General features: G+C 34.5%; 2 protein-coding genes across 2 annotated transcripts; one reads left to right on the forward strand and one right to left on the reverse strand.

The window, feature by feature from the left end:
• The first annotated feature begins 394 nt into the window (after positions 1–394).
• LOC111999853 (purple acid phosphatase 3) lies at positions 395–2,234 on the forward strand. Its single transcript, XM_065775564.1, has 7 exons — positions 395–603; positions 684–838; positions 1,153–1,262; positions 1,361–1,488; positions 1,587–1,715; positions 1,804–1,875; positions 1,966–2,234. The coding sequence occupies exons 1-7, from the start codon at positions 418–420 to the stop codon at positions 2,173–2,175; spliced, it is 990 nt and encodes a 329-aa protein (XP_065631636.1). The 5' UTR covers positions 395–417; the 3' UTR covers positions 2,176–2,234.
• Positions 2,235–4,609: 2,375 nt separating this feature from the next.
• LOC111999852 (UV-B-induced protein At3g17800, chloroplastic) lies at positions 4,610–7,510 on the reverse strand. Its single transcript, XM_024031963.2, has 4 exons — positions 7,293–7,510; positions 7,058–7,203; positions 6,147–6,445; positions 4,610–5,627 (listed from the first exon to the last, which is right to left on the reverse strand). The coding sequence occupies exons 2-4, from the start codon at positions 7,193–7,195 to the stop codon at positions 4,793–4,795; spliced, it is 1,272 nt and encodes a 423-aa protein (XP_023887731.1). The 5' UTR covers positions 7,196–7,203; positions 7,293–7,510; the 3' UTR covers positions 4,610–4,792.
• Positions 7,511–12,619: the final 5,109 nt, after the last annotated feature.

The following is a 12,619-nucleotide window of genomic DNA, read 5'->3' on the forward strand; positions in this document are numbered from 1 at the left end:
TTCACACGATTCACGCTACATTTTCCAATTTCCCTGCTCAATCTTAGAACCTAAAATCATGCCAAAAAACCACGGTGTCTTAACATATGAAGTTGCCGGGAAATCACATTTAATTATCCAAAAAAGGAAGTTGCCAGGAAATTGATATAGATAGTAGCCTACAGATCCCATGGTCACGTGTTGTTGAGGCAGTCCAAATTTCATTACAAAAACTTTTATTGTCCATTTGTGTACATCAGAACTAAAGCATGCGAGTCTTCATGCAGGTTGCACTAAATTATATTTTGTCGTTTTGATCAGTACATTTGTCTTCAGTTTTCATACCCCTTTTGTGTATTTATCAGCCTATAAAAGAGGAAGTGAAACCAGCATGATTTTACACAACCAAAACCTCTTTTTACTTGTTTGTTGGACGTCATGGCTGGTTTATGGAACCATAGCCTTCAATGGGTATTAGCTTGTTTCTCTTTTTGCATTATTTCTATATCAGCTGAGCTTCAGCGGTTTGAACACCCCATAAAAGCTAATGGGTCGCTTAGCTTATTGGTGATTGGAGATTGGGGAAGAAGAGGACATTACAATCAATCTCTAGTTGCTGATCAGGTATGTTCTTAGGATAAAAATGTGCATGAATATTTATCATGAAGATTTCAGTTTTTAAATTCTTAATAAATACCTTGTAGATGGGATGGATAGGGGAGAAGCTGAACATAGATTTGGTGGTTTCTACTGGAGACAACTTTTATGAGAATGGACTAACCAGCATACATGACCCTTCTTTTAAGAAGTCATTTGCCAAAATTTATACTGCTAAGAGCCTGCAAAAGCGGTGGTACAGTGGTAAGTTCCAATCTTATATAAATAAATACATACATAATATTACAGAGAATATTAATTATGATGCAGTTGTAATGTTCGGCTAAACTTTTAAAAAATAATAATAATAAAGCTTTTTTTAATGCTTTAGCAAAAAAAAAAAAAATCTTATCATCAATAATTAGGAGAACATTTTTCAGTTTCAAAATTTGTAAGGACATTACAAATGAGTCAGTGTCGAGGAGAAAGAATAATTAGCCATATCATATGACTTTTTTTTTATCACGTTAGCCTATTCAATGATAATAATAATAACCATATATATATATATATATATGTTTTAGGCAACCACGACTATAGAGGAAATGTTGAGGCGCAATTGAACCCAATTCTAAGGAAGATCGATCGCAGATGGCTTTGTCTGAGATCCTTTGTGCTTAGCTCAGGTAAGTAAAAAGTCGCCCTTTGAGCTCCCACTTTGATGCGTCTCCCATTTACTTCCAGAAACAGACATTTGTAATTCTTTAATTCTTGCAATTCATAGGAATTGTGGATTTTTTCTTCGTGGACACAACTCCATTTGTCGACAAGTACTTTTTAAGACCAGGGCATCATACTTACGATTGGAGAGGTGTACTTCCCAGGAAGGAATACCTAGCAAAGCTCTTAAAGGTAACTCATGATAATCTACACTGTTCCAAAATAATAATAATAATAATAAAGTTTCTGATATGTAGAAGATCCAAAAGATTTGAGTTGGCTTTTATCAGGATCTTGATTTGGCATTGACGGCTTCAACAGCAAACTGGAAAATTGTCATTGGACATCATCCTATCCAAAGCATAGGGCATCATGGTGACACAGCAGAGCTTATAGTCCGGCTTCTACCAATACTAGAGGTAAATCTCATACTAAGAGGAAAATTTAACTACATGTTTTGAAGATGCAGGTTCTCAAACAATTTCAAATTTTCCCTTGTATTTCCAGGTACACGACATTGATATGTACATAAATGGGCATGACCATTGCCTGGAACACATAAGTAGCACTAGAAGGCATGTATAACCAACCAAACCTTGTATATATTACAGAATCTTAGAAGTATTTTTAGCAAGATTTCTAATGACTAGATCTTAATGCTGCAGGAAGATCCAGTTTTTAACCAGTGGAGGCGGTTCAAAGGCATGGAATGGTGATATAGACCAACTGAACCAAGATGGATTGAAATTTTACTATGATGGACAGGGCTTTATGTCTGCTGAACTCACGCAGACTGAAGCAAGAATTGTATTCTATGATATCTTTGGCAAAGTTTTGCATAATTTGGATCTTTCCAAGGAGCTCTACTCAACCATGTAGAGATATTCTGAAATTTTGATCTCGCATACCTCTATTAAGTGATCTCCCATATTATTTTACTCGTTGACTTGATGTCAACCTACTTGTCATTTCTTTCAAGAGATACACACTGGTGAGGTAAACCCTTTCCCCTCCACACACACACCCCCCCCCCCCCCACCCCCACCCCAAAAAAAAAATTAATAGTAGAAACAAAACATAAAATGAATCTAACATAATGGTAAAAAATTTGAGTAAACGAGGATTTCACTTCAGAACACAAGTTTTAACAGACCTGGAAGGATTTCAGTCATTTCAACCTCTCTCTCTCTCTCTCTCTCTCTCTCTCCATTTTCCCCTCCTCTCATATAAAGAGATTTACCCTCCCCCTTAACTTTTCCCAATTTAGTTTTTACCCCTCCTCCATCCACCCTCTATCTCTCCAAATGAACAGTGTTTAAGGCTTTAAGCCAAGGAATAATAAAATCTTAGATCTCTTTACCAATAACCTAAGATCTCATTACCAATAAAGTCAAAGCAATAATAAAATCTATTTTCATCCTTGCCACATTGGAATGTATTTCATATGGTATTTCCATCCATGAGAAACGACATGTATTGTTTCCAAGATATATACAGGCCTAATCAAACACTTGACTTTTCAGTTTTCACCACAAGTCACATGGAAGTAAGGAATCAGAACTTGGAATTGAAATTTGGTCCATTTACACCATTGGTGCATATCACTATCTTGAACTTCACCTATCACACAACACATTCCAAAAGCAATGGAACTCATGCTTTTGGCAGATCTAGCTTAATCTAATCATAAGAAGTAACAACAAAATGATGGCTACAATGCTAACAGTAAAAATTATTCATTTCTTCTGTAAGCAAATAAATTATTAAAAACATCTCAAGGGAGCAACCAAAGTACAATTTAGGGATATCTTAACTGCTGGAATTTGTAAATCTAACAGATAGAAAAGAATATGTAAGCCAAAAACAAAAAAACCCAGTCAAAAGATATCAACAGGTAGAGGGGGCGAGAGAGGGAACATTAGCCTTGTGGTTCAATGATGTCAAAGCAAAATATTGGACTGGATTTTTTACGCTCTTTAGACAAAGATAAATGGTAAAACCTTCCAAGATGGCACTATTGACATTCAATAGGAAACAGAATATGGTGCGGATTTCTACCAATTGCCAAAAACAGCCAACAAAAAGAACCAACCTCTATAATCTAGAAGCACAATGCCAATGAGTTCTACCTCAATTGACACTTTCTCCATCCATCAAGAATGGGTTCAAGGTCCATTTAAGCGATCAGTGTGGATCACTGATCACATAAATATTATTTACTAGAGAAGGAAAAAGGGACCTATTTTTCTTTTCTTCCACCATCTCATAAATAGGCAACACATAAAGAGGTCTTACACAATGTACAAAACTTCACATGTTTGCGGAGTTTGGAAGAGGGTGGTTAATAGACAATTTTAGCATCTTCTCCCCAAATATTGTTTGGAGAGGCAGATTCTCAAACTCAAACCAGCGACTCATCGCTTTTGGTGGAAGACACTTGCAATCACACCAAGGCCCGGCCTCTAAATAGGCAACATATATGGGTCCAAAAACTAAGGACACATGACTAATCCTGGAAACCTAATAAAAGAAACAATCAGTAATTCAGAGAATCAAACTGAATTTTCTTTCATATCATAAATGGCATAAAATCATCACAAAAACTCAACTCTTATTGATTTTTTTTTTCCAGTCCTAAAACAGCCTACAGTTATGATAAATCAAAGCATAATTAAATTCTACAACCGACTGCAAGACCTTTTTTTATATCTTTGGGTAGCAAATCACTTTTTTGGTTGGTAGTGGACCTCACAATGTTTTGTGGATGTTCCAAAATAGATTGCCCAATGAGTTTTCCTTCATAATTTTCTCCCTCTCATATTGAGAGAGACCTGTTAGATCAATATATACAGACCTTATGCAAAGATCAGGTCCTCCATAGCAAACTTGACTGATGACTCCATCAAATAACTATCAAGGAAGAAGCATGTATTGACAGTTACATGTTATAAGTAATATGTCTCAAGATTAGCTTAAAATTTTCACTGTTTATGGCTTCTTTCCTGATGATTTTAAGGTAAACACAATCTCTATTGTACCTATATTAATTTTTTTCCCTCATAAATTTCTAGCATATATTTTTGCACAATAGCGATTTCAATAAGACAGTATTTAGCAAGATAGTATTCCTAGCAATATATACATTGCATAATACCAACCAAATTCAGCTAACTGCTATAAAAAGATACTTTTTAAAAAAATGCTCGAGGCCAAAATATATCCTAATACCCTAACAACTACTTCATGCATATATAGGTAGATATACAAAGGGTCACAAACATTAAGATAAGTTTCAGATTGAATACCGTGTAACTGCACAATCACAATAAACCATCTTTATTCATTACTGAAGATTAGAATAACAATTGTTATATACAGAACAATTAGTGCCAAGTACTCAGTACTTATAACCAAATTACACTCACCTATTCCATTTAGGGTGGTCAGTTGTACACCACCACCAATTTGCTTTGGCAGGGATGTAAGTAAACATAGCTCAATTCAAAACAAAATGGTACCTTGAATCCACATAGCTCTCAACATCCCAGAGGAAAGAACCAAAAGTAACTGCCTCCAAGACAAGTCTCTTTAAACCACCAAAGCTTATCTTGATGAGTTCATCCTTCGAAGAATCCACTGTTCCCTGTGGTGTTATGACAATTTCAGGTCTTCCAAACAATGCCTCTGTGTGCTTCTCAATGATGCTAACAGCCTCTTTTGATCTTATCGTTGCATATCTCTGAAGCGTCTCCCCATCAAAAGACATCACATAATTTCTCAATCGTGAAGGCTTTATTCCCTTACCAAACCCCCCAGGACTGATGTCATCAGACCAGGAAGAGACTTCAGGATGGGATGATGCTGCTTGGAAAGAGCCCTCCTCACCATTGGGTCTCATTCTCTCCCCCACAACTTGCTGAATATCACTCTCTTCTACATCCGATGCATTTGGAAGGATTTTCATTGTCTTCTCAAGCTGAAACCTCTGGTCAACCCGCTTAAGGAAGTAGCCATACATTACAGATGCTGCATAGACTTGGCCAACCCTTAGTTTGCTAATCTGTGCTACAGAGTTTGAATCAGTCACACGGTTCCCCAGAATCAGAGCTAAGTGGTTCTTAATCATCTCATAGGCTTCAGGAGAATGAAGCTGCTCGAGCTTTTCATCTTGGCTTGGCCATACATCAACTCGGCCAGATGGATCCGACGAAGAGGGTGAAATGGCAGGTATCAAAGAAACATTGGCATCCATGAATTTCTGTACCACCAATGCATACAAAATCTCTTCCAAAGCCTTTTTCCTTTCATTAGCCTTAACCTCAGCAATTCTCCTGATAATTTCAATAACCCAAAACAAGAATAAATGATTATCCTCAAAATTTCATTTCAGTTGTCAAAAAGATAAATGGAAAGAAACAGAAAGAAAAACAAACCTCTCTCTCTCTCTCTCTCTCTCTCTCTCTCTCTCTCTCTCACCAAAAATTGAAAATTTAAGTTAACTACAGCTGGTGCCATGTTCATGAGTGAGTAAAGTATTTGGAAAATGCTATAGTACTAGTAATTTTACTACAAAAACTTTATAAACAGGTGTGGCAAAGGATGTGATTGGTGCCACATCAATAACATAATAAATAAATTTGTAAATTAGCTTTCTGTACTATGTTTAAAAGTTGACAGGTTAATTTGTAAACTCTATGTAGCAAAATTTTGTACAATCCTTAGCTTCACTCTTTAATTATTTTTGAGATTTCCCAATCACAGTCATATCTTCTTGGATCCCCTGGCTTTAACAGCCATCACAGAGAGCCTAGCAAATTGATTCCTAGAATATAATGATAAGGTTGACAAACCTGTATAAAACTAGGTCGGTGCCAGAAGCAGAAGGATCATCTTTCTTTATGTCAGCATCACGGTCAGTTTGGAGCTGGTCAAGCTGCTGCTCAACTGCAGCAGGAACAAGATGCGGGTGGCTTATCAATATCTGTGACAAAAACTGCCCAATTGGAGACTCCAGCCGAAGCGGAGCAATTGGAGACTCAGTTGAACCCACAGAGTCGGGAGTCGATGACGCCCTAACCACCAAGCATCTCCTATTTCCGAAACCCACTCTCTTATGCGCCAACTTTGAGTGAGAAATTGAAGTGTAATGCTGCCAAGACAAGACATCAATCATAAGACAATATAAGCCAAAACTCTATTTTCTCAAACAAAGGAAGCAATAAGTCTAGTCTAGACTCTAGAGTCACAATTTTTTTCACAAAATTTTTCACATCCACTAAGGTGAGGAGTTGTAAATGGTAGACAGTAAAGTAGTGTCATGAGAATCAAAAACAACTCGACAATTCAAAATTGTGCCTTTTGTGTGTTCATATTAAAATGCACGCACACAACTATATATTTTAATAATAAAACCTTTTTTTTACATAAGTAAAGCAATCGATTCAATTTAAAGGATTTATATATATATACACATTTTAATAATAAAAATCGCACATAATGACTCCCAAACCATGTTTTTTAATTGTTACTTTGAAAAGGCCAAAAACAAAAAATAAATAAATAAGAAACCCATAAAAAAAAAAAAAAAAAAATAAAAAAAAAAAAAGGGTGTATTTGGGTCAATTTTTATTTTTCCGTTTTTAAAAACAGGGTTTCACTTATCACAATCTTACTTCAGAGATCATCGCGTGCATAAATTTTAAAACAAAAAAAAGAGAGAGAAAAAAAATAAAATAAAAAATAAGATAAAAGCAGATTGTACCTTAATTGAGGAGTGGAAGTTGGTACCGAAACGCACAAAATCGGGGCCGTTGGCTGGCGACGACCTGGATAATATATTGGAGGGTCCGGATGTGCTAAGTAAGTGAGATCGGACCATTGTTGCGTTCATTGCTTCCATTTTCAGCTCTGTAAAACAAATATATAAATTTTAATTGCAAATACTAACAGCAAAAAATAAAAATGAAGCAGATAAAACTGGAGAACAGAATGAAAACCTAGGGCTAGGAAGAGGATAGGAAGGAAAAAGGCAGGTGAGGAAGATAAACCCTATAGAGTAAAGAGTGAACAAGAAAGAAAGAAAGAGGGTTGGAGTCAGAATGAATTTGTGTTGTGTTAATGGAATTGCTTGCACAATAATAATATGATATGGTCTGATCTCTGCGTTTTGTGTTTGGCGGAATTCAGAGGTTCCGTGGGCCGGCTGAACAAAGTTTTATTTATTGTGCTTCTGACGTGGTCTAGATTAAGCCCCTGCTGTTTCGCTTTATTACGGTAATACCTCTATCACTACACCGGGCCCTTTTTTCTTTTTATTTTTCTTTTTTCTCCAATTTTAACTTCCCTATTTCTTGCTTTCAGGATAAAACCCGTAAAAGAAAACAAAACAAAAACAAAAATTATGATCTTGTAATTCTATTTAGGGGTGTCTATAGGTCAGGTCAAGTTGGGTGAGGGCTCCAACTCAAGCTTGACCCGATCCCAACTAGTAGAAAAATTAAGGATGTGTTGTTGACTGAAAGCATTAACAAATCAGATCAAATTAGATTTTTCTTAGGTCGAGTTGATTTTGGTCAAAACCGAGAGAGGCCACAGCTATTAAGATTTCGGCCAATCTTTCTCAAATATTTGAACATGGAGAATAGCAGCAATTCTGACCATAGACAACGAAGATCTAAATAGAGATGGCAGGGAATCGATTCAATCAATTCTTAGAGAGCAAGACCTGCTATAATCAAGTTTTGAAGCTTTACACCAGTTGATCACTACTCTTGTCAAATCGAGTGAGTTTTTGAATCAATGCAACACAAATTAGATGGCTTAATCAGGTCAAGTAGATCTTGGACAACTCGAATTCTGTTGCATTGCTTTTGGAATTTGCATCTTGCACATCAAAATAAATAAAAATGATAACTTACTAATTACTACTTACACACTAAAGATTGTTTATGAATTGAAAAAATATATATTTTATTAATATTATCATTAAAAAAAATAGAGTAATATTTTAATTACTTAAAAGAATCACATCTCTATATTTTTAATTTTTTTACACAACCACTTACGATTTTTTATATAAATATTATAATAAATTATTTTATAAGTAATGAGCCGTAAAGCACATTTGAATACATTCATTGAGCCATTTGACCTTTTCTTCTTCTTCTTTTTTTTTTATAGAGTTTCAACCTATATGGCATCCAGATAAAGACACCGATCAGTTTTTGAATCTCATATCTCTTATTCAACCATCAAAAAATTTATCAATTAAATTAATTGAAACTCACGAACGATTTGAACTATTATACCTTTATATGACCTTTAGTTTGTTCTTCACTACTTTAGGATCGTGGGGCTAACACTTTGATAGTTGGTACAAACATAAAGAATAAAAAGCAAAAAAAAATTAAAAATTAAAAAAACATGTTGCGTTTGGAAATATAATAATTATGTGACCTCTCGCTCCAATAATATACGATATTATTAAACTATCTGATTTCAAGGAACCAAGATACACACGGCATGGTGTGGTGATCCGAGACAATAACAGCATGGTTTTGGCTTCAATGTCTAAACAAATTACCACAAATACACACAACCTTAGAGATTGAGGCACTAGTAGCTTCAACTGCATTGGCGTTTGCATCAGATTTGGGATTTTATCGCGATGTCATGGAGACCGATTCACTGGTGTTGGTTATGGCGTTTATCAATAACAGCTCCTTTTTTCCTTGGATAGTTTGTTAATTAAGGATATCAGATTTAATGCTAGTTTTTTTAATCAATTACTTTACTCTCATATAAAGAGAGAGGGTAATAAGGTTGCGCATAAGTTAGCAAAACATGTTCGTTGTATTTTAGACTTTTCGGTGTGGATGGAGGTTGTTCCCCCCACCCTTACTTCCAATTGTCCTAGCTGACATTGTTGGGTTTTCTTAATAAAGCTTGACGTCTTTCCTCTCCCAAAAAAAAAAAAAAAAAACATTTTACAAAATCACTTTTTGACTAAAATGCATGCTAAGACTCTGTGAATAGCCTATCCAAACAGGCTCTATATGGTCAAGACTCAAGAGCATTGTAATTTAATAATAATAGTATTGTTTGATTCTATTCCAATGATTTCCCCACTTATTGTAAGCAAAATAAACAGACATATATATATATATATATATCTAAGTCATGTGGAGTTAATTGGTGCATTATCAATCCTTTGAAGTCTGAACAACAACTTTATTTGATAAAGTAACTAGTTTTGTGGTGCAAAACATTAAAACATCCTCAAATAATAAACAAGGAGTTTGACAAATATGAAATGGAAGCTAAGAGCACTAAATATGAAACTAGTAAATTTTCTTAAAGAATAAGAGATACAAAATTATGTTATAAAAACAAGCATTTTGCAATGCAATTTGAAAAGACTACTTTTTTTTTTGGGTATGAAAAGACTACTTATTTAAATGTTCACCTTTTGTCGATGAGATAAATTCACCATAATTAAAATTAATATTCACTATTGTTGTAGGAGGAAGCTTTTTTTTTTTTTTTTTAAATAAGTTCCAATTAGATCAATTTGTAAAATCTCTTTTTATAAATTGAAATTCTCTCCTTAAAAAAATAAAAATAAGAAGAAGATAAAGAATATGGTAAATAAGTAATGGCTCAATAAATATGGGTTTTGTTATGTTTTGTACCATTCATTTAACTAAAAAAGAAAGGAGACAATTATTAGGATGGGGTTGTTTGGTCATTTAAGGCTGGCAGTAAAAGATTTTTTAGATTGCAGTCAGCACAAGGAGATGGGGATAAAATTGGGTCAGTCTTCGCGAGATCTCTAGGTTGTGTAATTGGATTGGATTTTGGACCCATATGCTTTGTTCCCTTGTTGTTGTGGCTGACGCTTGTGGTAGCCGTAAAAATTGAAATTGGCCCTTGAATAATGAATATGGAATGGTCTACGCGGCTCATTTTAGACGGAACATTAGTATGTGTGGTTTTGGGTTTTTAGAATCTAATAAATTGCTTATGCAGTTTTGCGAGTCGCCACTCGGCTGTCACATTTCCACTCAGTCATTTTGTGTCATCGCATGAGTGCTCAATCAGTATCATCCTTCCCTACCTATCAAAGATATTGATATTTTATTCAGCTAAAAAAAAAAGATATTGATATTTTGTGTAATGTGTAATATTATTTGAAGAGAAATTTCTTCATAATTTCTTCCTTACAAAGTCACTGTTTTAGTACTTTTCATACCCATAAAATTATGATAACCATTTGGCAGGAAGGTGACTCCTAGTCTCCTACATAAATTTCGTCCAAGATCATTTTAAATTGATATTCTCTTCTTATCCTAGAAGCATCAAATCTTCACTATAAAGAGAGAACTAAGCTCAAATCTTCCAATTGTTATAATAATAAAACGATATTAAAAAAAGGTTCAATTGTCATTTTAATCCCTAACATTTGTCATATGTGTTATAATAATTTCTAACATTCTAAATATATTAGTTTAATTCTTAATATTTTGGTATTGCATCCAAATAGTCTCTATTGTTAAGTGGTATATGGTGCTAAACAAGACAACACAAACGAGGATGTTCAAGTTAAATCCAAATACACAACAAGGACAAAAAGCCATTTCACTTAATGTGTTATAAATTTAGGAAACAGTGTCATTCTAATAATTGGACTATGCACTCACTTATCCAAACAGCATCATTTTGATTAGTCGTTAGTTTTATTCAAATAATCGTTGCAAGAGCGTGAATTTTTGTTTTGAGTTAGTTAGGTTCTGTTAGACTTTTTTAAATTTTACAGAATTAATTATCACATTTCTCAGACTTAGTTTGATAAGTAATAATTATGTATAAATACTAGTCTATGTGTATTATTTCAGGCTAAGCAAGATTAATAAGATTTTTCGTCTCTCTCTTTTTTCCTTTATTCAATCTATTATTTGCGTCTTTGTTCTCTTGCTAAACACTCAGTGATATCTAATTAGATCATAGAATTCTTGTATTTTTTTTTTTTTTTGAAAAATAATTATAACATGCTACTAACCCTATAGTTCAAACCTTTCTCCCCTAGACCCCCAATCTTGTATTTCTTCATATGGAAAAAGTCTAAAAATTAACGTAACTAGCAATGAAATAAAAAGAATAAAAACAGATTTTTTATGCCACTTGGGCTTCCACGTTGATGACTCTCACTTTTTTTTTTGAATGCCATATACCCACGTGAACTCTTCCTTGAGTTGCACTACTTGAGCCTTGTTGTGTTGAGAACATCTACATTAGTAGATGCAAAATCTTGCAAAATACAAAAAATCCTTCATTTTACACATTTTGACCAAAAAAACACTCATATCAGTGGGTGTAAATGCAAGGTTATGCACGGTAACCGTGCATATATGTACAGTTACTGTATACGCATGGTTATTGTAACACTTGCATTTAATATTATAGTAATTTTTCTCTCTCCTTGTCTCTAGTTGCTCCCACTCTAACCTTACTCTCCATTTTTCTCATTTGATCAAATCATGAAACCATCCGATCTCTCACCGATCAAAGTGTGGATCTCGCCACCACCACCGATCAAAGCGTGGATCTTGTCTTTGGATTTCTCTTTGTTTGACGGTTTTGATTAGTGGATTTCTCCACGCAGAATGGGTTCATCAACATCTTCACGTTCTGGGTCTCCACGCCTGATCTCTCGTCGATTTGGATTTCTTGTTGTTTGATGGATTTCTCTAGTTCATCAAATCGCCCTGATCTCTCACCTATCCTTTTTCTTTATTGGATGGTTTTGATTAGTGGGTTTGATCATTTTGATGAGTGGTTTTGATGGTTTTGATCCTTGGGTTTTGATGAGTGGGTATTGATCGGGTTGATGGTGGCTGGGTTTAGAATATTTTATTAAATAAATGTGTAAAATAGACAAATTGATGTGGATGTTTTGTAAAAATGGGTGTGTAAAATAGAAAAAAGCATGTTTTTTTTTTGGCAAAATGGACAGAAATTATGCATCAATTGATGCGGATGCTCTTAATTTGCATCACGATGCTTGTCGTCTCACCATGCATCGGTTGCATTGCAATGCGCGGGTCATATTGTTATTGTGCTTTGGAGAGAGAGAGAAAGAGAGCTGATGAACAATAGGGTAGGAGAGAAGTAAGAAAACAAAAAAATGAAATCATGATTACATGGTGAAAAAGAGTTTGCATTTTTAAGTTATATTTTGTGAAAACACCCTTCCAAACAAAAAAAAAAAATTTGTGGGACCCCATTTTCAAGATTTATATCACAAAAGTCATTTTGAAAACACCAA

This window comes from Quercus suber, unplaced genomic scaffold, assembly GCF_002906115.3.
Source record: "Quercus suber isolate HL8 unplaced genomic scaffold, Cork oak 2.0 scaffold_114, whole genome shotgun sequence".
In the NCBI taxonomy this organism is placed as follows: Eukaryota; Viridiplantae; Streptophyta; class Magnoliopsida; order Fagales; family Fagaceae; genus Quercus; species Quercus suber.